This window comes from Eutrema salsugineum, unplaced genomic scaffold (genome assembly GCF_000478725.1).
Source record: "Eutrema salsugineum unplaced genomic scaffold, Eutsalg1_0 scaffold_10, whole genome shotgun sequence".
Taxonomy (NCBI): domain Eukaryota; kingdom Viridiplantae; phylum Streptophyta; class Magnoliopsida; order Brassicales; family Brassicaceae; genus Eutrema; species Eutrema salsugineum.
In genome coordinates, this window is record NW_006256908.1 from 6,163,558 (window position 1) to 6,188,006 (window position 24,449).

A 24,449-nucleotide genomic window follows, 5' to 3' on the forward strand; every position below is an offset into this window, starting at 1 on the left:
ATGAACTGTGCTCTCAGTGGGCTTACACAGCCAGCTACAACGTAGCTCCAAAGGTGAACTGATGGCCACCAGAATTGTGGTCTCAGGTAATTTGAGGATGATGAAGACGTATGTGGCTTGTTACATTAGTCCCAGCAAAGAACCAAATGTGAAGGCGCATTTGGAGCTGTGTAAGCTAAAGCATCCAGGAGAGAACTATCTCGGTAATATTAGAGTGATGAGAGTTTAGGATTGGAAGAATTGTATTGAATGTACATAGTAGCTACATTTATATAGAGAATGAATTAACCTAATAATCTAACTAATAAACTCATATAAAGATATTTACAAATCTCTAGAATATATTCACAATATCTTCTTTTATCATATGGATCTTCTAGATCCTTCTATACGCCCCCTCAAGCTCAATGTGTGATGGAGCGAAGCGGAATCAATGGTTTGAGATTGACTTCAGATTGATCAAGTAAGAGCTGGTGTATTCTTTGGACTTTGTGGAAGACGTTGAATGCACGTGCTGAACAAGCGGATGGGAGGACAACAAACCATGACAACGAGGCGACAAAGATGCAAGAGAGATGCGATATGATTGCGGTGAAAGCCTCAATAGCATGAAGAACGGTGTTGACCATGGCGGTTTTGAGCCAGTGGGATGTGGCAGTGGAAACTGTGCTTGGGTGGAGATAGGCTCGTGACTTAGTTTCTTGAGGAAGAAGAAATAGAGTTTATTTTCTTCCTTTTTATGTTTTTTTTTAATTTTTTTTATTGAAAGAACACGATGAAAACTTTTTTTATATATATGACTGAAATCAAAAATCAAAAATTGGAACGAAAACTTGTAGAACATGTTTTTTTTAATAGAATAAAAAATACAACGAGAAACCAAAAAGAAAAAAAAATATATATAAAATATCTAATTTTTATTTTCTTTTGAATGTATCAAACCTAATTAGAACGTAGAAAAATAAAACCAACGCAGCCACTTATTATTTATTTTTTTGTGAATAAGAAAAAGAGACAGATAGAGATGGGAAGGGGAAACAGAGAGGAAGTAGACCAGCCATTTGTGTAAGAAGAAGCAAATGACGGTGAAAAAGAAGAAATGTAGAGAGAAAAAGGAGTTTGATCGTTAGATCTATAACTCGGAAACACTCTGGCTTAGATTCAGAGGTCCATGATATAATTAAATTTTAGAAGCACTTGGCTTAAGAAAAAAAATGAAAAAGAAGTTTGATCACCAGATCAAAACTTTGGAGCAAACCTGCTATGATACCATATTAGAGTGATGAGAGTTTATGATTGGAATAATTGTATATTGACTCACATTGATTGAATGTACATAGTAGATACATTTATATAGAGAATGAATTAACCTAATAATCTAACTAATAAAATCATATAAAGATATTTACAAATCTCTAGAATATATTCACAATATCTTCTTTGATCATATGGATCTTCTAGATCCTTCTATAATCCGAGCTAAGCTTGGACTATGGGTCAGCAGATGAACTGAACGGGAAGCTCTTAATCTGTAACTGAGTAGCTTCTATAGCTTGTTTCTGTATTTTTCTATGTCTTTACCGAGATAGCTCTCCGGGATGCTTTAGCTTGAGGCATTTTCTCAAATCAATGTTCTTTCTACATCTCTTATCATAGGAGTCTCATTGTCTGTATTCTCTCTCTCTCTGTTTTGCTCCTATGGCATTTCTTTCTTGCTTTAGCTTGGGGTAATATCTCAAATCAATGTTCTTGCTACTCTCCATCTCTTATCATAGGAGTCTCATTGTTTGTACCATTTGCTAGTTCACATGCCAAAGTCTTACCGTTTTAGAGTTTTCCTTAAATGCAATCAATTTTGTATTCTCTCTCTCTCTCTGTTTTGCTCCTATGGCATTAATCTGTTGCAACAATGATGCAGATGGAGAATACTTTGACAAATTAACATAAACCTTTCTCTGTTAGTTCGCTGTTCTGTTTTTCCTTCTCTCTTCGATATCTGCAAGGCAAGATAAATGTTTTTTCTACATCTCTTATTATAGGAGTCTCATTGTCTGTACTTGCATGCTCACATGCCAAAGTCTTGCCATATTTGAGTATTTCCGAAATTTGTTTTGTTGCTAAATTAAACCAATCACATGATTCAGTGAAGAATTAAGGTAGATTCCATTTTATAAACCAGACCAATTTATTGTGATAGATAATACATATTTGGAAAGTTACAAATAAAAGAAATGAAAATTGCCCCAAGAAAAAAAGAAGAAGAAATGAAATATCTATCACACTACAACAAGACATGTTTGGACCACACACAAACTCAAGTGTAATTTAATCGTGTGTGATAACTAACATCTTTTTAATTATTTTTGCTTTTACATTTGATCTATATTGTGTGGTATCAACCAAATGTTTTATTTGTTTTACAAAAACCGATATGAGTCTCTTCCAAAATTTCATTCTACATTTCATAATTCTTATTGTAAAAGTTCACGATATCTATTTTTTGTTTGTCATTCATTTTAATTTCTAGGCTGAGCTCAAATTTCTCGAAAATTCTGTTGTAACATTATGGAGGCAGAAGCTATAACTCTTTTTTGGATCATGACATGTTTGGATAATCTTGGCTATGAAGAGGTAATTTTTGAGAATGATTCAAAGATATTGGTGAAAGCGGTAGCTGAACCTCGAGAATGGCCAAGGTTCATAGTTTATACCAGAGAAATTAACATGACAAGTAATAAAATAATTTGACCAACTATCACTTTCCAAGCAAGGAAGACAAGCCAACCAATGTGTTGATCTTACAGCCAATAAAACTTCTTCATATGAAGTTTTTTTTTTAAGTTCTTCATATGAAGTTCATTATGCATTCTTGATTATAGTACTCTTTGGTTGAGAAGGAGAAACGGATTTATATGAAATATGTTTGTGCTCGAAAAACAAAAAAAATGTGGCATCATGTTAAAATGATGATAATTCTCCTAAATGAACAACAACAAAAAAAAATGGATGATAACTCCTCGATTACTGGGTTTGATTCTATACTGTATTACTTGTCGGTTATATATTCTCATTTCCAATTAACTTTTCCATTTTATTATAACATATTATGACGTCAAAAAGAAATTATAACATGGTGAAATACAAACGATAGAACTATTTAAGTGGCAATAATAAGATGATGTAAGAATCTGATCTGATACTACAGCAAATAGATATTTGTGCTTGGGTATGCCTAGATATTATAAGCAAGTTGGTCATAAATACAAATACGTTCTGAAAATGTACCAAAGAGATATCTAGCAACCTCCTCCACCACCACCACCGCCACAACCTCCTCCTCCACCACAACCTCCTCTACCACCACAACCTCCTCTACCACCACAACCGCCTCCACCGCCAGACGCTCCAAAAATATATGGTCTATGTTTCGTCTCATTTTTTTCAGATTTTTTTTCACCGGTGCAAACAAATACGGCCATGGCTATTACGGAGAAGGTGGCTGCAACCACCAATATCCCACAAACTAAACCAAAGCCACTGGTTCGAACGTCGCTCAATATGCTTCTCACCATATTCTCTTGTGTATATTTTGGTTAAGTTTGAGACTTTGGATTCGGTTTTGGTAAGGATTTATATATGCTTTTGGATGTGTGAGAAATAAAAAGCATTATTTGTAGGTAATTCTTTAATGGACAATGTTGGCTTACCGCGTACGTTAGGTGTGTCGGTGTGTGGTTACGTAAGAGTAATACGTAAAAATCTACAAGTTTCTTTGATGTCATGTAAGAAAATTTTGGTTTATATGAGGTGGCTACTTTTCAACGTGCTTAGATTTGGTTCAATATAAGCGATGCTTAAAAGTCTTATGATAAGGTCCCTCTGGCTACTTTTCAACGTGCTTTAACATTTGGTTCTATATGAGGGATGCTTAATAGTCTTATGATAAGGTCCCTGGACTTTCATGGATGGTCGTAATCCATACCTTGGAATATTTTGTTTACTAATTCATTATTTGGTTTTGAAAATTTGAAACAAATTTATATTAGATTCTGCATTTACTTGATATTTTTATGTATAGACCTTTGTGGAACCAACCCATTTATTTGGGGAGGTTAATATAATTGTTAGATTATCAGCATGTTCTATCTGTCATTTAACTAGATATAGATTGGTTAGTAAAGTAAATCAGTCATAATCGGCTAAGACCTAAGGTCAATTCATTTTCTAAAATCAAAAACATTTATTATGATAGATATTTGGCTAGTGGTATATGCTCGTACTCATAAAATAATCGAATGATGTTTGTATACATGCAAGTCGTCCTCATTTAATTTTCTAAACCAAAACCATATATGATCAACGAGATTTTGGTTTGTATATGCTGAGTCGCTAATCGTACGTATTCGTAGTTAAGTAAAACCAAAGACACTCACCAAAGACCAAGAGATATCTCACTAGCAACCTCCTCAACCACCACATCCGCCTCCACCAATGCAACCGCCACAGCTACCCGAATCCTTCTTCTTTTTCTTCTTTTTGGAGCAAAGCAAAGACCACCATGGATACAAGTGATAAAGACAGAAGAATCATGAAGATCAAGAACAAAACATCCCTAAAAGGCCAAAAGCAGTAGCTTCTTTCATATCTATCTACCTGATGAAGAAACCTTTTAAATTTTTTTTTTCTTTTTACTTTCTCTATAAACATTTGATCCTTCCATGACACTAAAAGTAGTTGAAATTTGAATTTATTACACCAATATATTGTTGCAATCTAGTCAAGGTATTCAATTCAATTCTGCAGTTTTCAGGTTTCCTTTCTAGTGCTCTCTCTACATTTCAAAAACATAATTACAGAAGAACAAAAAATATTCTAATAGTAAAGAATAAAGAAGGGAAAAGAAGCAGTGTCACGTGGAATTATGGAGTATTATTGCCACAAAATCTCTGTTAACATGAGCTGTACATCACTTCAACAAGAAACCCCCACCACAAGTGACAGACAACATTTGAGACAATTATCTCCATAGCTTTCTCTTTTTAGGAACCTTTTAATTCAGATTTACACAAATAATTAAAGAGAAAACTTGGAAGATGAGTTAAAAAAAAAAAAAAAAAAAAAAACCAAACATTATTGGCAGAGCCTTTTATTGTTGAAATTTACAAGTTTTTGGTGTGGAAAATTTACAGTCTCTGCATTACCTCCGGTAAGAATTTTTTTTGTCTTGCTATGACTCTGGTATAGGGTTGAGTGTCTCCTGAAAGACCAAAACATGTTCAACAAGTAAGCTAATCAATTTGCAAAAGAAAAAACATTCGGCCAAGCAATAAATTTGTAAATTAAGACACATTTGTTTACCTTCGAGAAGCATACAAACCCTTGCTGTGTGTTGGAGGTTTTAACCATAGTTTCCCACTTGGGATTTGCTTGAATCTTGGTAACGTGATTATTATTTTCTGTGCCAAGAGACTGTAACCATGTGAATGAGTTTTTCTTTGATGGGATTGTTGGTAAGGTACGCTTTAACCAAGAATCTGAAGGAGCTTTTGGTAATGGTGGTGGAGGAACAATGTGATAAGTTGAACGATGATGAAGCCTGGAACTTTCAAGATTTGTAGTGTTTCTCTGCAATTGGGCTTCAAGATCAATCTTCTCCTTTGTAATCTCTTCTACCACAATGGATTTTGGCAGTGCAACAACAATAGCGTGATCAGGACATTCTTCAACTTTTAGACTTGAGAATTCAGTAGTATCCTCATCTCTTTTAACATATATTTTCTCTTCTTCCCCAGCTCCAATCAAGCTCTGAGCATCTTCTTTAACAGGAACAACATCTACTGAAGGATAATCTTTTAGTAAAGATTCCTCCTTGAACTCTTCTTGCACCTTCTTGTCTACTGAATGCACAGTGTCTACATACAGAGTTTTCTCGGCCACAGGAGCCTCCAATGAAGGCTTCCATGTAGTATCATCACTAGCCAAAAGCTCACCAAAGTTTTTGCTGATTTTAGTGCGTGAAGCTGCGCTCTCTTTTCTTTCTGGAGTAGAAGATACTGGAAATGAAGGCCCTTGTGCAACTGATCCATTTAGCTTCAGCTTCCTCTTATCTTCATTCACAGTTTCATTGGTTTGCTATGAAGAGAAAAAGAAGGAAATTTAATCAGAAAAAACAAAAAAAAAAATACTTTCAGTGAGATGATGAACAAAGACGGTGAGAAGGAGAAAGTAAACAATTCACCTTGTTCTGAATTTCATTACAAGGAGTAGAATCTTGATACTTAGAACGCATACGGCGAACAGAAACAGCTCTTTGTGCCTGCATTCTCACAGATGGAACCAAATTCAATACTCCAAAAGAGCTTCTCAAGCATATCTGAGGTACTAATCCACAAACACCAGAACCCATGCTGCTCGTGTTTTTTCCCACTTCCTCTTGTTGGAATCGATATGGATTCTGCTCGGCTTTGTTCTGTTTCTCTTTTACCAACACTAGCTTCTTCATGGCCGGTTCCTCTGGTTTAGGCGGTTTCCTAGCAAGAAGTGGAGGTGTTTCTGAAGTCAAGGCTTTAGCTGCAGGCAAGAATCTCCCCATCATTAGATCCTGAGTTTTCCGATCACTCGATAAGGTCCCAAATGGCTCTACTAGTATCCCCTGACCATCCACACCACTAACATTACTACAGTTAAAGAAGAATGACTCGGTTCTTGAAAGCGTATCAGTTGCATCAAGATATGTCTCATCACTATCATCATCGTACCGAGAACTATAACTCTTTGCATCCTCCACATTACTACGAGTATCAGTTTCAGATTTCTTCCCTGATTCTTCTCGTTCTCTACTACCATTCATAACTCTCCTCCCAGGAGGAAGCTTTGGCACAAAATGTGTCTCCACAAGACCTTGTGAATCCGGTTTTCTTTCGTCTTTTGGTTTACCCGGTTTGTGTTCCCATTGAAAAGGGACTGTTCCTGGATTCCTCACAGGACCTGACTTGATATCAGACTTGTAAACCGGTGGAGAAGGAGGAATCTTGCTGGTTAATGAATCAGAAGATGTTGCTTTGCTCTCTGATTCTGAAGCTTGCGTAGGCCGTCTAACTGAGATAAGCGGGCGGTTGAAATCCAATTGCTTCTCTTCCATCATCATCATTAGCATCTAATCCCTTGTTTCTGCAATAATTTAAATCATCGTCAGAACAACGTCGAACACCATGTAAATTTGCATAGCAGCTCTGTTTCTTCCTTTTCAAGAATCTAAGCCAAGCTTGTCACAGACCCATCAAATCAAAACTCATTGATTCATTACTCAAAGAGAGAAATAGGTGGTCTTTAGCCGCCTTGACTGATACCATAAGCTTCTTGAAAACTTATCCAGATTTTCTTTCTTCGTCAAACAAAGTTTCCAGGCAGAAATAAAGATTTAATATTTAAAACCCCACAAAAAATACAGATTCAAATGGTATACGCGTGAGCCCATAATTTATGAATCCAAATCAATTAGACAGAATTTTGGAAAAACGAAGAAAAAGATTTAATCTTTTTTTTTTCTCTTCCCAATCGTAATCTGCCATTAATACGCAAAAACAGGAATACATACACGCATATACATATTCGTACTTACTGTGTATAAAGCAGACAAATAGAGAGGGGGAAAAACTAAGCTGAAGATTGAAATTCTTCTTGAAGAAACAGAGCAAGAAAAGTAGCTTCCAATTGAAAACTCGTAAGTTGTGGCAGCGAAATGGATTTCAAATAACACTGCAGCAAGAATAAGACGATCCAGAGAGAAATATTCACATATTGATATAGAAATACAGATAGAGAGAGGAAGTGAAATACCAGTGAAAATACGCGGGATTGAAGAGAAAGAATGAGAGAGAGAGCAGAGAAGAGGAGAAGTGATTTGGGAGAGAAAATGATGAAGAGAGGTGGTGATGAAAGGAATATAATGAGGTTGTCATATTCGTAATTCGTCTTTTTCTTTCTTGTCAAAATAACTTATATAATGCATGTTGATTAATTTACTAATACTTAAAATGGAATTTTTTATTTTTTTCTTCTTATTTTTTTTTTTTAATTTTATTTTCGGTTCACACTAGCTAGTTATCTTTCCTAGTCTCCCTATCAAGTATATGAACATGTACTTTCTTTACGATCATATCATGTGCTCCGTATAATAGGGACTAGGTGGAATTTAGTAGGCATGCAAATAGGTATTGTTTGTTATGTTCAAAGATTTAATTATCCGAATCAGTTAAATACTATAATGATTAAATTGGACATTTTCAGAGATTTAACTATGAATCAATGGTTGGAAAAAAAAACAATGAATAAAAATGGATAACTACCACATGGTGTTCTTCAGCTTTCTATGATAGAGGATGGGACGATAAGTATATACTAATCTCTTAGGTTAAGGTATTGGTCCTATAGGCAACGAGAACTATACAATATTTCTTAAGATTATATCTTTTAAACTTTACGTTGTATACAATAGTTTTGTTTTTAACATATTGTAGAACACATACTGTATTCGAAATAAATAAAAAAAAACAGTATCAATAATTTAATATATAAAGTTTGTGAATGAGTTAAAGGGAACAGATCGAACTTACATGAGAAAGATACAAACAAATAACAAGAGTGCAAAAAGTTATTAGTATAAATAATGAAGAGGAGAATATGTAGTGGGGGGGAAAAAAAAGAATATAGCAGGTGCTAGGTTGTCAAAAATATAGTATTCAAACAAATAGACAGTAGTGACCAAAACGAGAAAGAAAGGAACCTTTTACAGTATTAACATTGGGAGTGTTATAATGATACGTTACTTTTGATTCCCAACTAATGATACGTTACTTTACATTCTTGATTTCAGAAATTGTTTTTATCTGATATATTACTACTATGAATCCAAAATTTAGGTCATTTACCTCTGACATTTTTTTGGTAACTAGTCAAGGTGTAGTTAAATTCTAGTCATTCTTTATATTCATAATAAACTTCATTTTGATAGGAAAAAACCCAACTCTACCAAGAAAATGTCTTTGTCTATTAAACTTAAAAAACTGCGAGGACAAAGGGTACTCAATAGTCAATACAGTCATCAGATCTCCATTCTTTCGTCATAAAATCATGTGAGGGTGGTCATCGGTTACTTTTCTCTTTGTATTTGGTATTTATTGACGTGCGAATCCGTGAAAGGAAGTTATTTTTTAAAAAAACATTCAACTTAATCATCAATTATCGATTATATGACCGACGTAACTGGTCTGGTGGCATGGTCAACTTATTACAACAAAGTTCCTTTCATTTCTCGAGCCTTTAATAAACATATCTGGAATGTTTTTTTTTATTTGCAAACGTATAACTGGTTGTTTTTTGTTTTTCTAGTAAACTGGGGTTTTCTGAATCTTTTTTTTTTTTGGATATAAAGTGGTTTTTTTGAATCAGTTTAGAATCATAATTCTGATATGTAACTCAGATCATCTAAATTAGATGTGAGATGTTTGCTAGTCCGAATGTGAGCTTTTAGTTATTTATTTAACATGATGTAGCTTTCTTTTGCAATCATTTCGCCTGTCAACTAGATAATTATTAAAATATTTTAGTTACTTTATAAACACAAAAAATATATATCCAGCAATGCACCGGTATCCTATAAAAATATCAAATGGTCGAATCATCTACGGACTACGGATAAGCAATCAATACACAAACAAATTAATCAATGAGACGAAGACAATAAAATACGTCATATTCGTTCGTTTCTCTCTTACCTAAATCTTACTCTCATTTCATTTCTATTTTATATTCTTTAAATAATAATAGTATTAGTGATTGATAAAATAAAGTTTTATGTGTCAAATAAAATAAAGTTATTCCACTCGTTTGAGTCTTTTAGCTGTAACATTGAAACCATTAGCAGATTTCGTATCTTTCAACTGATCAAAGAGGATACCATATCAGAGTACACTCAAATTCAAATAAAATGTTCTGCTACACGTAGTTTTTTCTTTTACCATATTTTTTTTATTTTGCATCGTAACGTATAATTTAAATGTTTAAAGAAAATATCAGAGTTGTAAATACTATCATACAGTTAGTGAGAGAGGTAGAAACCAGAATATAACATATACGTATACTTATATACAATAAAGGTTTGTTGTATTTGGGTTTGAGAATAACTTTGCAAATGGGTCATAAGATCTGAAGCATTCTGGCCCAAGTTAAACTATATGTTTCCTTTCATAATTATTAGCTTCTTTTTCTCTTGTTTTACGATACTTCTACTAATTTTGTTTTTGGTTTAAAAATATCTGAATAATCAACATAAATCATTCCATAAGACAAAATTCGACAGATGTAAAATTAACATTTAATTTAGGATATTTCAGCTACGCTTTGATCAGAAGATTCGGTAATGTTACAAATATATCTGATCGTATTCGGTAATAGTATTATATGACCATGTATACGACAACTTTTTTTTTTTTGACATCGTATACGACAACTATTATGCAAAAAATAAAGGAAAGTCATCTATCGACCAAAAGAACTAAGCATTCTTACGTATTATATGAGAACTAAAAGTCTGGTTCACGACTAGTGCTATCCAAAACCTCAAACATAGAGTGTTAATTTATCGTCATGATGTGGTAAATGGCGGTGTAAGGATACTTATTGTCCAATTTTTGTTCAACTTCATTTGTGAATTGTGATCAATTCATAATCGCAAAATCGATATTCAAAGTGTCATATAAAAGGAATTCAAGAGATACAGAAAAAAAAAAAGTCTACTTATGGAGAACGAAGATATTTAATTAGTAAGATTCTTATGGTCTCATTTCGCACGTGCGTCATTTTGTTTTATGTCATCTGCCGACAATTTCTCACTGTGGTCCGTCTTAGTCGTACACTCGTACAGACTAGTACCTTTCAGTTTATTTAAATTACATTATCTTAGGAATCTCAAACTCATTACACTTATAGTGTTTCCACTATTATTGCATTTCCTTTTCCTGATCATGAGTGTTTTTTCGTAATTGCAATAATTTTTCATTTCCAGTTAACCAGACAGAGTAATACATTAAAAAAAGAGAAATATATATATTTACAGATATAGTAACGTACGAATAAATAAAGTAGGGTCCAATGGGAGCAGCCATTGACTTGGAATCATATGAAATCTGAGAGACAGTTAAGAGGCCCAACAGCCCATCGCCAGCTGGATTTCCCTTACAAATGGGTCCCATATCTCCAAATCCGTACTCCCAAAAGTCACGTGACCTCTCCTCCATCTCTCTTCACTATCTATCTCCCCCCCCCTCCTTCCCACGTGACCTCTCTTTCTCTCTCTCTTTCTTCTTCTTCTCTTCTTCGTCTTCGTCTTCTCTCCTTCATTTTTTCTCAGACGAGCCTCTCTCTCCGATATGCTCTGTGCCCTCATTGTTATCGACGGTACAATCGATTCTCACCGATCCTTCCTTATTTTAAGAATCATATATATTTGATTTTGTTTCAATCCAATTCTCTTCTCGTTTCGATTGCATTTGACCGTCTTCCATTTGAATTAGATTGGCGTTCGATTGTTTTAAATTCGTTACTCATGCGGATCCGCAGGAATAAAGCTTACTACAGATAAATGCGTTTCTCTCGTTTATTGAATTCGGTATCTGTATTCTGTAATGTGGGTTTTCATTGTTTTAGGAGATTTCGAGGTTTCATTAGTGCTTGCTTTAGGAGATTTTAAAAGGTTCCTATAGTGTCCTGTTAATTGCATTCTGGGTTGGCTCATCGAGCTAGAATTAGGATGATTTAGCTTCTCCACATGACTCATCAATGTGTGATGATTTTTTGATTCTGCAGTTTTATTTCCATGGTTGTATTTTTTGTTTTTGCCGGTGAACTTTACTTTCTTGTGCAGATTTTTTGAGGTTATTCCTCGAATCTTTCTGATAATTAATTCTTGTGGGCCAAAGAGGGTGTAATAACGAATTGATGACATAAAGTTTCTTTACTCATAGAGTGAGTCTTCTTGGTTTGCTCATTTTAACCAATCCGGTGGGCAAACAAACCTAGTTTTATCCCATGTTCTTTGCTGTCTGCTGATTTTTTTTTCTTTTCTTCAGTTTCACGCTTTTCAGCTAATGTCTCTGTCTTACAAAGGTTACATGTCTTTTTCTCATTTAGTGCAGAAAGTGCAGATGGGTGAGGTTCTACACCAATCAGAGCATTGTTCTCGATTTAAAAAGCCTCTTATGGGGTAAAGAGATGGTGAAAATTAGTGATACATCATATAAACAATATTTGAAAGATGGAAGAGGGACGAGATGAATCAAGCACTTCACAGCAGGGATCTTCAAGTGCTACGTGTTGGCCTTCAGAACTTGCGGAAAGGGTCAAGTCACTTTCTTTTGAATCTCAAGGTGAAGCTTCGGTTAGGGAGTCCCCTAGAAGTGTTGACCAGGATGTCTCTCCTGGTCAGAGAGCATCACAGCACCTTTGGGATACTGGAATGCTCTCTGAACCGGTTCCTAATGGTTTCTACTCAGTTGTTCCAGTGAGCCATATGTCCACTTCCAGACTTTTCTTGTTTCTTTGCATGTGTTCTTGTCATTTGGCAAGATGGCATTCCTGCCTTTGGAGATCTTTCTTATTAGGATATACAGCTTCTGATGTGAAATTTTGCTGCAGGATAAGAGAATAAAAGAACTATATAATAGACTACCTACTCCGAGTGAGCTTCACGCTTTGGGAGAGGAAGGTGTCAGGATTGAAGTTATTCTTATTGATTTTCAAAAAGATAAGAAGCTCGCGATGCTGAAACAGCTGATCACTACACTTGTCAGCGGCGCAAATCCCGCTTCGGTGATCAAGAAAATAGCTGGAACGGTAGGAATAGTGCGATGCTCTTTTCTCTTTGTGCATTTAGTTCTTATACCGCGTCCGCTGTAGTGTTCTAGTCCACTCTCCTCCATTGTTATTCTGAAAAACGTTTCCTGGTCTTTATGTATTTTTACTTCAATCTCTGTTCAAGTTGGCCATAATAAGGGAGTTCATGTCATCATGCAATTGTTTTAGCAATGACTACTCCAACCAAGCAACAATGGGATGTCTTTCATCTGTGGCTTTGGTTGGAAGTTGGTGGAAATTTCTATGATTGTTAGTGCCCATTTGGATTATAAATTTTACTCTCCTCAAACAGGTATCTGACTTTTACAAACGTCCGACATTGGAAAGCCCTTCGAAACTTGCTCTAGAGGAAAATGCGTTCTTATTTGAAAACCATGGTGCTCAGTTGCTTGGCCAAATTAAGCGTGGGTGCTGCCGAGCTCGGGCGATTTTGTTCAAAGTTCTGGCTGATACTGTAGGACTTGAAAGTCGGCTGGTGGTGGTGAGCTCAGCTTCTGATGGTTTAGTTATTTTGTCCTCTTTACGTGCATTTTCGAACATGTTGCAAAAGATTATCTAGATGGTTGGTTATGCTATTTGTCTCTTACAAATCAACTTGCTTTCCCTTTTGATTCACATGAGCAGGGTCTGCCTAATGATGGGACTGTGGATTGCATGGACTCTAACAAACACATGTCTGTTATAGTTGTGCTGAATTCCGTTGAACTACTAGTTGATCTAATTCGGTTTCCTGGTCAGTTGGTACCTCGATCAGCCAAGGCAATTTTCATGTCACACATCTCACATACTGGAGAGAGTGATTCTGCAGAAAACGACTCTTGTGATTCACCTTTGGAGCCAAATAGTCCTTTATATGAGAGAAGAGATCCCGAGAGGTCAGCTTCCGTTGTGTGACTTTGTTTCTAAAGCATATTACTGTCAGGTCATTCTAAAACATCTCTTGTGATATGCTTTCCCTGGAGTCATCAAACGTTTCCTATGTTACAGTACAGAAAAAGATGAAAATCTTCAATTTCATCGGAAGTTAGAAAGATATCCAAATGCATCCGGTCCATCATTGCATAATTTAATGCTCAGACCTGCTACAGCTTTTGAAAGGAAATTGAGGTAATTGTTACATATATTTCCGACAAGTTGTATAATGGTATCAGTACAATGATAGAGATGTGCTTTTCTTCCTTCAGCAACACCTCGCATAGTGAACCAAATATTGCCACTGTATTCTGGAGACGTAGCCGCAGAAAAGTGATTGCTGAACAGAGAACAGCTAGCTCGAGGTATTTTTGTGTTCTTTCTTACATAGATACGACCTCTTGTTGTCTCTAGATATAGTAATGACTTAGAGTTTCTCTTATTTTCTGTATACTCAACTCATGAAAGCTGACAATCTGTTACATTTGCAGCCCAGAACACCCATCTATGCGATCACGTGCGCGATCAATGTTGAGTACTGGCAGGAATTCATGTAGGGATTACGCTGGTGACGCATCTCCTTCAAGGTAGCCCATTTTTACATTAGGACATGCCAAAATCTCCACTATGCCATTCCGTTCCTATACATCTAGTCAGCATATTTGTCCAAAAAAACATTCCAGTATTAGTTAAGTTGCTTATACAAGTCTGCATGAATAGATCTCAAGGATCAATCTTTGCTGGATTTTCTTATTTGTTCTTATATGTTAAAATGACGACAGCTCAAGGATCAGTTTTGTTGTCTCTGTTATTCACTCCAACGCAGTGATACTAAACATGACTAATCTCGCATTGTTTGGCAGAATTATGATCTAATTATTACTAGATGTAATGTAATGTGTATTTTTGATTGTTGCATGCAATTCTAATATTATCTAGTTTTCCAACAGTTCATCCACATCAGATATTCGTAAAACTAGACGGCGAAGTTTTAGGATCACACCAGAGATTGGGGATGACATTGCAAGGTTGGTATTCTCGTCCGTGTCTTTGTTTTGTCTTTCATCGTTTAGCAGAATTTGTGTCATTATCAGCTTGCATATTGAAGGTTCTATATTTGAGTCTCTTAGGTATATCTAAGTTGGTAAGGTAATTTGCAAATCTACAATTTTACAGCTGGCATATCGGCATGAGTAATCTAGAATGCAAAACTGTTATCTCCAAAATTTTAGATGCTTAGGTGTCTGTAAGATGGTAATGTGATTGACATGGTACTACATCTTCACTGTCATAGTCATTAGAGCTTTAAGCCATTTAGTGGCTCCTTACAACTTTGTGATAATGGCATTGAGAATTGTGAGAAGAACTCATGAAGTGTTAGCTGTGATTTTGGCTTTGCTTGTGTATTAACTCTGATGTTACACATTATTGAAGCGCTGTACGAGAAATGTATGAAAAATCAAAGCAAACTCGTCTCTTGCATGGCCGAGAGGATGGAAACAGCTCAGCTATCGATAGCAGTGTAAGTTGGGGCTCTGTTAATAAGAGTGACTGTTGTGTTGTATTAGTTCTCTTCCCATTGTTTAACCAGTCTAAACGTTTGAGTTTCTCCAGAAGGTCATTGAACTAAGACGTTGTATCTATTAGCTTGTACCTCTAAATTTCTTGTGCTTTCGGTTGTGCTCTCCCAGGTGTCTGGTCTCCATCTTGATGATGAGTTGAATTCTAAGAAGACAATGTCATTGCCATCATCTCCTCATGCATACAGGAGTCAAGGATTTGGACGAAGAGGGCCTTCAGACTTTGCCGTGAAGGATACATGGAATAAAGTGGTTGAGTCGTCCACATTGCAAAATCAGCCATTATTACCCTATCAAGAATGGGACATTGACTTCTCAGAGCTGACTGTTGGAACTCGGGTGGGAATTGGTAAGCTGCTCTAAATTTACTACTACCTTTGATATAGACAATGCAGTTTTAATTAGTTAAGGCGTTAAGCATTGTAGTGTAAAGATTATAGTCTTATGTTTTGCATCCAGGATTTTTTGGTGAAGTTTTTCGTGGAGTGTGGAATGGGACAGATGTTGCAATCAAATTGTTTCTGGAGCAAGATCTTACTGCCGAAAATATGGAAGATTTCTGCAATGAGATATCAATTCTCAGGTATCTTGTTACCAAATTCTTGGCATTCTTGGATCAATCCCTGTGTACATCTACTAATGGTTTTGCATGTTTTCTTGGGAATCTGCGGTTCTCTCTTCAGCCGTGTTCGCCACCCAAATGGTGACCTTTTTTCTTTCTCACAACCTCTCGCTTTTTCCTTTGTCTTTGGAGACATGTCTGAGATTATTTTCGTCATCTACCTTTATCAGACAAGTCGTGATCTCTGTTTTTGCAGTTGTACTATTTCTGGGTGCATGCACAAAACCTCCACGCTTATCCATGATCACAGAATACATGGAGCTGGGATCTTTGTATTATTTGATCCATATGAGTGGTCAGAAGAAGAAACTTAGCTGGCACAGAAGGCTCAGGATGCTTAGAGACATCTGCAGGTACATAGCTTGCCTTCTAACATTACGAATTTAGTTGGCTCCTTGTCTGCCTTTGATACTCATGGAAGTGTGGATCAAGTTGGTAGAGTCTGAGGATTAGTAGAATGGCATGCAGAAACGGGTGCACCATTGACTACTTGTGGCCAGTTATTTCATCTTTCTTTTAATCATCACTCCTTATTGAGTTTAGAGTGAGCAAACTTTGAATGCGTTCGTTAGCTACAGATAGGCTCAGTTACACTCTTCTACATCTAAGTTCTACAATTTGTTATTTATTCTATGCTCTTTTTACATATTTCTCTAAGTAATTTGTTTCAAGCTACAGATGCATATTTCATGCTGTTTTATATCTTTTATGGGATGCTTTTAGGGGTTTGATGTGCATACACCGGATGAAGGTAGTTCACCGTGACCTAAAAAGTGCCAACTGTCTCGTGGACAAACATTGGACAGTCAAGATCTGTGATTTTGGGCTCTCGAGAATAATGACTGATGAAAACATGAAGGACACATCATCTGCTGGTACACCAGAGTGGATGGCCCCAGAACTCATTCGCAACGAACCTTTTACAGAGAAATGTGATATCTTTAGTCTTGGGGTCATAATGTGGGAGCTTTCTACTTTACGTAAACCATGGGAAGGTGTTCCACCTGAGAAGGTACATTATGCTGTGCCATGATTCTTCTAGTGATGTTCATTCTCTTCATATTTTTTCAGGGTTTAAATAATTTCTTGTGAATTGGATTAATTGATATATTTTGCTTCTTAGGTTATCTTTGCTGTTGCGCATGAAAGGTCACGTCTTGAGATTCCTGATGGTCCACTCAGCAAACTAATTGCAGGTTCAGTGTTATTAAACACCATAGTTTCTTGAACATTTAATTGATGTTACAGTCTCAAATTACTCAAACTGCTACAGTCTTGAGTAAATGCTACCATTTTCTCTTTGCAGATTGTTGGGCAGAGCCTCAAGAACGCCCAAATTGTGAAGAGATACTTAGAGGCTTGCTCGATTGTGAGTACACACTGTGTTAGCACCACTTCTCTGTGGGGATATGAGTCGACGATGTTTTAGCTCAAAAAGCAGCCCGGCTTCTTTAGATCTCTGCCCGTAAATTAACCTGAGTGGCATACCCTTAAAGGTCATGAAGAGCTTCAAGGCTCGGATGAGAGAAATTCTTAGTTCAGTTTTGATAGCTGTGGAACAGGCATGAATGAGGCACAAAATGTCAAAATTTAGACATAAGCATGTCTGTTAAGCTGCCTCTGGTGTGATTCATTGTCTCACAGGCAGTGTTTTTTTTTTTTTTTGGTTGGTTATTGAAAGCATTTTGGACTACTTTAAGAAAAAGAATATATTACTGTAATGTTATTCTTATTTGGGTTTGGTAATAAAGAGCTCCTTGATCTGTAATTTCTTCATCCATTTTCTTCATTTATTGTGTGCCAAGCATTCAATTATCCGACTTTGTCTTCCATCTTATAGGTTTTTATTGGATTATAACCATAGATTACCAATTGAAAGGAGCTATTTGAAATTCCTCAGGCTAAACACTTCAGCTTCTTAAAAAAACGATGAGAGGCTGTCATGTCATCTTCACGAATACAAATTTAAATTCAGAAGTCGTATATTTTCAACCCCACAACCAATATTGCAGACCCAATAATATGGATAGCCCAGCTAAAATACCACAACTTTTGAAAACTATAAGGAGACGTTTTTTATTTTAAAAACTTAATTTTGTAAGATATTACATATTATACCATTAAAAATTCTTCAATTAAGAACTATTCTACAAAAAAATGTGAAGAAAAACACATTTAAACTGATAAATGTATAATTAGAACGAGAATAAAGAAGAAGAAAAAAAAAACGAACTTGATATATATTATATTTTGGATTTTTAAAACGAAGTCTCGGAAATCGTGAAATGTGAGAATAATTCCACTATTAAGTCTCTGAAATAGTGAAATTACAGTGTTACTATATAAATACACTAACAAAATGTTCTTTCAAATTCTTGAATTAGGCAGGCTCACTTCCCGCGACTTCGCTGCTGAACTGACTTCAAACGACGACGATGGTTGAAATCTCTGAAACCTCCGACGACTCCAATGGAGGCGACGATCAAGATCCAAACAAGAATAAACCGCAAGAAGAACTCCAGAAGAATCCGAGAAAATCAGTCGAGAAAATCACTTCTTTCCACATTCCAGACGATATCACCGAAGAATGCCTCGCGTATGTAGGGAGATTTCACTACCCGGATCTCTCTCTCGTCTCCAAAACCTTTAGCCGTATCATCAAATCTCCGATTCTCTACGACTTGCGCTCGCGCCTGGGAAGTACAGAACCCGTTCTTTACGCTTGCGTGGGTATCACTCGTTTTACAAACCCTAACTGGTATATCCTCTATCGCAAACCCTACAGAAACTTGCGTAACACGGTTTCTTTGCAATTGCGTGAAATCCGTTCCCCTCCCATGCCTTGGGGATCTGCTGTCGTCACAATAGGGCACGAGATGTATGTGATTGGTGGCTGCGTAGGCGAGAAACGAACAAAGAATGTGATTCTCATTGACTGCAGATTCCACAAGTGTCGCTTCCTCCCGAGTATGCAAGTGGCTCGATGCCGTGCAGCCGCCGGAGTGTTCGACGGGAAGATAATCGTAATCGGAGGTTGTGAGATTGGAGCTACGGAGTGGCTCGAAACGTTCGATGTAAAGGACAAGGTTTGGAAGAGTTACAAGTGGTCACCAGACTCACCACAACAACCTAATGTGAGTAGCGAGGAGTTTGTGACATACGCGATGATGGAGGAGAGATTGTACGTTTTGTCTAAAACAACAGGTTATGCTTACGATAACAGAGGAGAAGGAGGTTCATGGCCGAAGTTGGAAGTAGGAGATGTAATGATGAGTTTTTGGTGGCAAGAGTCGTCTTGTGTGATTGATGGCTTGTTGTTTTCCACTAATCCTCAACGGGTGTTTTCTGATTCTGCAATCATCATATATGATCCAAAGGAGAAGTCTTGGGAACCCTTGACTGGTTTACAAGGTTTTCCTTCTAATATCCTTCTCCACGAGTCTAAAATGGCGAATTTTGGTGGGAAGTTGGTGATTCTTGGAACAGATGAGAGTCGATATTCAAAGTATGATGGGAAAAAAGAGATTTGGTGCGTAGAGATCGCTTTGGAAACACGGCAAGGAGGTGAGATTTCTGGGAAGATCGAATCAGTAGCGGTTGTGCTTACAGTTCCTCCGGCTTCTATCGAGCTTTGTCGAACTGTTACCGTTTGATGATATTACATTGGAATGGTTTCTTACAGGTATATTATATGCCTTTTGGTGATGAATTCAGATATTGTCTCTCTAAGACTTACTTATATTTTCATTAACTTGCAGGTTAAGGATCATTATATGAAGCAAAGTGGCTATAAGAAGCTGTTGTTTCCGACACCTTAAAGACTAATTAAGCTTTGTAGTAGAGTAGGCTATTCTTTTAGCTACCTTTATAAAAAAAACTTAGCTTTGTAGTAGAGTAGGCTAATCTTTTAGCCAAATTAGTAATAGTAATGAACTATACGATAAAATCTTAAGAAACTTGTTGAAATGCATCTTTTGTTAGCTATGTTTTTGGATTTTTTCCGTGCAGTTGCGCTGACATGGTTTGATCAAGTTCTTACTGTTTGGCCTTTAGATATATAATTCCTCTGCAAGTAATCACAGTTAGATATAAGGAAGCCCAATGTTATGGGTAGCATACTCATATGAAATCTTGGTTTATAGAAAAAGCAGAACAACCCGGTTTAGTTAAACGGTGGACTTTTTACCTTATGGCTAACAATTGACAAAATACAAAGACTAGTGCTAAAGAAAACATAAATTGAAGACAAAAGGAGACCATACAGCTTCATCCATTTGGAGCAAAAAAATTAGTAATATTCGGATTAAGTAAATAAAAGGACCATACAGCTCAATCCCAAGTTATTCATTAATTTGAATAGATAGGGTTAATTTGTTGTGGTATTATCTTTCTAGACACAAGAAGTGGAAACATGAGTCATGCAAAATGAAGCAATTTCTTGGATTCAACTTTATTGTTCATACGTACAAAAATGAAATCTGGTGATCCATTTTCAGTTTTTACTTTTTACATACATGTATGTTTCGTGATTCCACCATTAACATTCACATGATTGTTCTCTATATAAATCACCCATCACTCTTATACTCTTTCTTGTTCCTATGCAAAAGCAGAGTAAGAAAAACAAAAAAAAATGGAAGCGAGGGTTATTTCTTGCACTACTTTTGGAGACGACAAAGTCGTGAAGATTGCTGTTCCGAATCATCAAGCAATTACCAAATACAAAGCTGGAGAAAACGAAACAACAATTGTTGTTTCTGATGATACTTGCTTGGAGAAAGATGTCCAAGAGATTAAGAAGTTTTGTGAGAAGCTCGGTTATGTTTATGAAGGAAGACTCAACGAAGAATACAATCAAACCAACACTGGACCCGGTTTGGTCTGAGATTTCAGAATCACAATCAACTTTCTATGTTTTACTTCACTTTTGCTTAACTACTTTTCATTAGTCTGATTTCTTTACTACTTTCTTGGTAATTTGCTGCTATGAATGAATTTATAATGAGTTCTTTTCAGATTAAATACTTTTGTGTATGAATACCTTTTCTTACAACGCTGACTTTGACCTAATCACTGGCCTTTTGTCTGGAGATGGTGAAAACAGAACAATCTAACTTGTTATATAGAGAGACTGAAGTAGGCGCCTTTAGACATCGGTCTTTTGAGTAGAAATGGAGATGGCTTCTTCTATAGCTTGAAAGAATGTAGCAATTTTGTAAGTAAAGAACCCAACCAACATTGGTATCAACTCCAAATGCATGAATCCATACTCCGGAACAAGTATTCTGCAATTTACAAAGTCACAAGATTGATGAAAACCAAGCTAGTTTTCTAGTGAAAGATAGAGAGAGGCACTTACGCGTTCCATCTATTGAATATCATAACCAACACAACCGGGACAAGTAACCGTGGCTGTCCAGCTGCACCTCTATCAAATCAATTCAGTGAAACCAAAGGAGAAACGAAGAGATACGTTAGTTAGTCATCTCGATATAGATAGGTGTTATAAATTTGAACAGAAACACGTAACACGTACTTCATAACTCCTCTGGCTCCATCTGCCATGGCATCTACAGTGTTACCAAGCATTCTCATGTATACTAAAGAACCCATCAAGCCAGCACCAAAACTGTAACGAACACAGATAAAATAAAACGCAGTCAGATGATTGATTTACAGTTCTTTGAGAGGTTTTTGATGTTCTTTGCAGGAGAAATAAAAACCTAAGTGTTATCTCTGGGGTGTATGTAAGATAAGCTGAGACTAAACCGGCACCACCAATACCAACTGTGAGAACCTGTAGCTTGTTTTTCAGCTGCAGAATACAATCCAAAAGTCAAGCGAGTAGGAACAGAAAGCATCGGAGTAGCCCTTGAGTGTAAACAGTAAATGCATATACAAGATGCCTTTCATGAGATCCCAAACCGCAAAACGATCAACCATATATAATACTTGTTATGGTATATCAATCCGTGAAAGTAGTAGCTAACCTTGTAATATTGCTCCCTTGATTCAGCAGCCAAAACTTGTGGGTCACCACGTGGCCGCCTCAGTTCCCTAAACATCACTTCCTGCAGCACAAATTACACAATAAATTCAAGAAATCAAGAACCAAGTCTATGTGTTTTTTGATTGATCAATGCGGAACTAGACGATTAACGAACAAGTGATCATCTGCAAGATAAACTTACTCTGCCACCAGTTGCAGCCTTAGTTGCTCTATCCCATTTATCTTGCTCACGACGTGTTGGTGCCAGCTTCCATTTAGGAGACACTCTCTGCTGCTATTGAAAAAGAGCATACTTGAGACATAACAATTAGCAGCAATATGGCTTGTCATATCGTGAAAAGTGATGAGAATTAATCGCACCTTCTGGTTTTTGGCTTCGGATTTGGAGGATTCAAGATCTTTTAAGACGGGTTTGGAAGACGGTGCAAGCTCTTTGCTTAAATCAACATCCATACTGGTTTCATAGATAACAGAACAAAGGAACCATTTCATGAAATGAAAGGAACAGTTTTTATCAGCTTCATGGAGATAGAAACAAGTAAGAAGTAGACCTGTCAAGGCTCATAACTCTGCTAAAGCTCAGAAACCCAGATGACTCTTCCTGTTATCACACAAAAAACGTTGACTTTGGGACCAATTTCTCTAATTTGCAGAAATAACTGAGAAATCGAGAAGATATTGACCTTAGAGGGAGATGGGTCGAGAGAAGAATCATCAGGGGAATCGAACAATTTCTTCATTTGATCCATAAAATCTCTGTTCCAGATTAAGTCTTTGGAGGTAATGGGGTCTTCCTTTTCACCTCCCCAGTACTTTCGGAGCTTCGTGGTGGTCGGAGGACCACCGTACTCTCCGGGAGCAACGCCGGTGGACCATTTCTCCGGTTTCTTGTTGGGTAGAATGATTTTGGTTGGTCGAGGATTGGGTAACTGATCCTGAGGAATCGGCGGTGTAGTAGATGTTGCTGAGATGTAGCTACGGATCCCCATGGATGAGTTTCTTGTGGAGGTTATGACGCTTCAGCTTTGATGATGACGAAGAGTGTAGTAATTACGAGTTTTTCAAAGCTATGCGTTTTCACCAAAAATATAAACAACTAGGTGTTTAAAATGTTTCATTAAAAATACTTACTCAAAATCGTTAATTTATTTAAAAAATTTACTCAAAATCGCATTGCGCCGACAGAAACATTATATTTTCTTTCAATTTCCTTTTATCTTGTTCTTTCAATTTTTTTCTTCCTATTATTCTTTATATAGTCTATATTTTCCAATTTCTTATTTTTCTACATAAAATATTAAATAAACAAACTTTTTCTTTGTGTTTTTCTTTTTTTTTAGTTTTATTCCTTCTTCGTATTTTCTTCTACTATTTATTTTTGGAATTTAGGAAGTTTTCAGATGTATATTTTCACATTTTTTATAGGCTTGATTATCTTTGTATAAACGATCAATTTCAAAAAATCTTGCGAAGTGAAGCACAAAGATAACATAGACACATATTATCTGAGTATTCTAATATAAACTCTCCTCTTAAAACGAAGATGAAATATAGTTTGGAAGCTGAAACCAAGTCACTCTTAAAGTTGTTATTCTTTATTGCCTAAAAAGTAATTCCAAAATTATATATAAATCAAACAACAAAATATGTTTTAATTTTTAATCATAAAAATTAGAACTGTATTCACTTCTTATATTTTGTAGAAAGAATAATCTTCACATAATGAATTATTTATTATTTGAGACATATATTCTTCCAATTATTTTTTAAAAAAATATTAGATTCTTAAACAATTATAAATGAGATGACTCTCTCATAAGAGTTACTCACTTTCCCTTTGATCATTATGTAAGGTACCTACTAGTACTATCTTGACTATTTCCTGGTTTTTAAAACTTTACCAATGTACTATATTATTGAGATTTACATAATGAGATTATTTTTTTCTATAAGGCGTTGAAAGAAGTAAAAAACTTTTAATTAGCGGAGTGATGCTATAGGTTTTTTTTAGGGGAAATCTATTCTTTATTTATCTTAACCAATAGCATTTCAATACTATAAACTTACAATTTTTCACATGTCCCTCCGAATTATAACCCGAATACTTGGTATGATCCTTAATTTGGAAAATACCACTTGCAATAAACCATACGGTTTTTTGCACCAATAATATAAATCTGAAGCTGAAAGATCTCTCACTTACCACTTGGATCTTTCTTAGACCCTTGTCAACCTTTGTCATTTGAAAGAAGATGTAGAGTCTGTTGTTGATTTGTGTTTTCATTGTGTTCCACATCAGCAAGACCATTCTCCAAAGCTTTCACGTGTTTTTCGAAGTAGGTTTGGTTACTTTAGTCGAACGAAATCATTGAAACTTTTGGATGGTTCATTAGTTCCGGAGAAAAACTGTTCC

General features: G+C 36.1%; 5 protein-coding genes across 10 annotated transcripts; 3 read left to right on the top strand and 2 right to left on the bottom strand.

Moving 5' to 3' along the window:
* Positions 1 to 4,911: 4,911 nt before the first annotated feature.
* Positions 4,912 to 7,951, bottom strand: LOC18027301. Of its 4 annotated transcripts, XM_024147927.1 has the most exons (5): positions 7,840 to 7,939; positions 7,622 to 7,758; positions 6,239 to 7,170; positions 5,359 to 6,132; positions 5,228 to 5,257 (listed from the first exon to the last, which is right to left on the bottom strand). In XM_024147927.1, the coding sequence occupies exons 3-5, from the start codon at positions 7,154 to 7,156 to the stop codon at positions 5,228 to 5,230; spliced, it is 1,722 nt and encodes a 573-aa protein (XP_024003695.1). In that variant the 5' UTR covers positions 7,157 to 7,170; positions 7,622 to 7,758; positions 7,840 to 7,939. The 4 variants fall into 4 exon arrangements, with proteins under 4 accessions (XP_024003694.1, XP_024003695.1, XP_006410215.1 ...); XM_006410152.2 differs by lacking the exon at positions 7,622 to 7,758 and having other exon boundaries at positions 7,840 to 7,951; XM_006410153.2 differs by having other exon boundaries at positions 7,622 to 7,940.
* Positions 7,952 to 11,366: 3,415 nt separating this feature from the next.
* Positions 11,367 to 17,782, top strand: LOC18027302 (probable serine/threonine-protein kinase SIS8). Its single transcript, XM_006410154.2, has 17 exons — positions 11,367 to 11,457; positions 12,195 to 12,559; positions 12,694 to 12,891; positions 13,205 to 13,393; positions 13,537 to 13,787; positions 13,900 to 14,019; positions 14,097 to 14,189; positions 14,316 to 14,411; positions 14,775 to 14,852; positions 15,259 to 15,346; positions 15,516 to 15,753; positions 15,864 to 15,987; positions 16,088 to 16,107; positions 16,223 to 16,379; positions 16,750 to 17,038; positions 17,150 to 17,222; positions 17,333 to 17,782. Exons 2-17 carry the CDS (start codon positions 12,314 to 12,316, stop codon positions 17,413 to 17,415), a joined length of 2,343 nt encoding a protein of 780 aa, XP_006410217.1. The 5' UTR covers positions 11,367 to 11,457; positions 12,195 to 12,313; the 3' UTR covers positions 17,416 to 17,782.
* A 679-nt stretch (positions 17,783 to 18,461) lies between these two features.
* On the top strand, positions 18,462 to 19,679 carry LOC18027303 (putative F-box/kelch-repeat protein At2g21680). Its single transcript, XM_006410155.1, has one exon. The coding sequence runs from the start codon at positions 18,462 to 18,464 to the stop codon at positions 19,677 to 19,679; it is 1,218 nt and encodes a 405-aa protein (XP_006410218.1).
* A 980-nt stretch (positions 19,680 to 20,659) lies between these two features.
* Positions 20,660 to 20,911, top strand: LOC112081474 (oxysterol-binding protein-related protein 1B). The gene has a single exon (XM_024148190.1). It carries the CDS (start codon positions 20,660 to 20,662, stop codon positions 20,909 to 20,911), a length of 252 nt encoding a protein of 83 aa, XP_024003958.1.
* Positions 20,912 to 21,017: 106 nt separating this feature from the next.
* LOC18027304 lies at positions 21,018 to 23,096 on the bottom strand. 3 transcript variants are annotated; one of them, XM_006410158.2, is made up of 9 exons: positions 22,720 to 23,096; positions 22,588 to 22,637; positions 22,397 to 22,490; positions 22,218 to 22,304; positions 22,017 to 22,097; positions 21,750 to 21,841; positions 21,563 to 21,655; positions 21,386 to 21,454; positions 21,018 to 21,311 (listed from the first exon to the last, which is right to left on the bottom strand). In XM_006410158.2, the coding sequence occupies exons 1-9, from the start codon at positions 23,023 to 23,025 to the stop codon at positions 21,173 to 21,175; spliced, it is 1,011 nt and encodes a 336-aa protein (XP_006410221.1). In that variant the 5' UTR covers positions 23,026 to 23,096; the 3' UTR covers positions 21,018 to 21,172. The 3 variants fall into 3 exon arrangements, with proteins under 3 accessions (XP_006410221.1, XP_006410222.1, XP_006410223.1); XM_006410159.2 differs by having other exon boundaries at positions 22,218 to 22,307; XM_006410160.2 differs by having other exon boundaries at positions 22,218 to 22,310.
* Between the last annotated feature and the right edge of the window lie 1,353 nt (positions 23,097 to 24,449).

Bases quoted from the DNA above. Each gene is read 5' to 3' on its own strand.
- LOC18027301 (XM_024147926.1), bottom strand. From the start codon at position 7,156: ATGCTAATGATGATGATGGAAGAGAAGCAATTGGATTTCAACCGCCCG. The intron at 6,133-6,238 runs GTGAATTGTTTA...TTCTCTTCATAG, and splicing joins GTAATGAAATTCAGAACAAG to CAAACCAATGAAACTGTGAA. The intron at 5,258-5,358 runs GTAAACAAATGT...TTGGTCTTTCAG, and splicing joins GGTTTGTATGCTTCTCGAAG to GAGACACTCAACCCTATACC.
- LOC18027302 (XM_006410154.2), top strand. From the start codon at position 12,314: ATGGAAGAGGGACGAGATGAATCAAGCACTTCACAGCAGGGATCTTCA. The intron at 14,190-14,315 runs GTATTTTTGTGT...TTACATTTGCAG, and splicing joins CAGAGAACAGCTAGCTCGAG to CCCAGAACACCCATCTATGC. The intron at 14,412-14,774 runs GTAGCCCATTTT...GTTTTCCAACAG, and splicing joins GGTGACGCATCTCCTTCAAG to TTCATCCACATCAGATATTC.
- LOC18027303 (XM_006410155.1), top strand. From the start codon at position 18,462: ATGGTTGAAATCTCTGAAACCTCCGACGACTCCAATGGAGGCGACGAT.
- LOC112081474 (XM_024148190.1), top strand. From the start codon at position 20,660: ATGGAAGCGAGGGTTATTTCTTGCACTACTTTTGGAGACGACAAAGTC.
- LOC18027304 (XM_006410160.2), bottom strand. From the start codon at position 23,025: ATGGGGATCCGTAGCTACATCTCAGCAACATCTACTACACCGCCGATT. The intron at 21,842-22,016 runs GTTAGCTACTAC...TGTATTCTGCAG, and splicing joins CAAGGGAGCAATATTACAAG to CTGAAAAACAAGCTACAGGT. The intron at 21,656-21,749 runs GTTTTTATTTCT...TGTTCGTTACAG, and splicing joins ACCCCAGAGATAACACTTAG to TTTTGGTGCTGGCTTGATGG.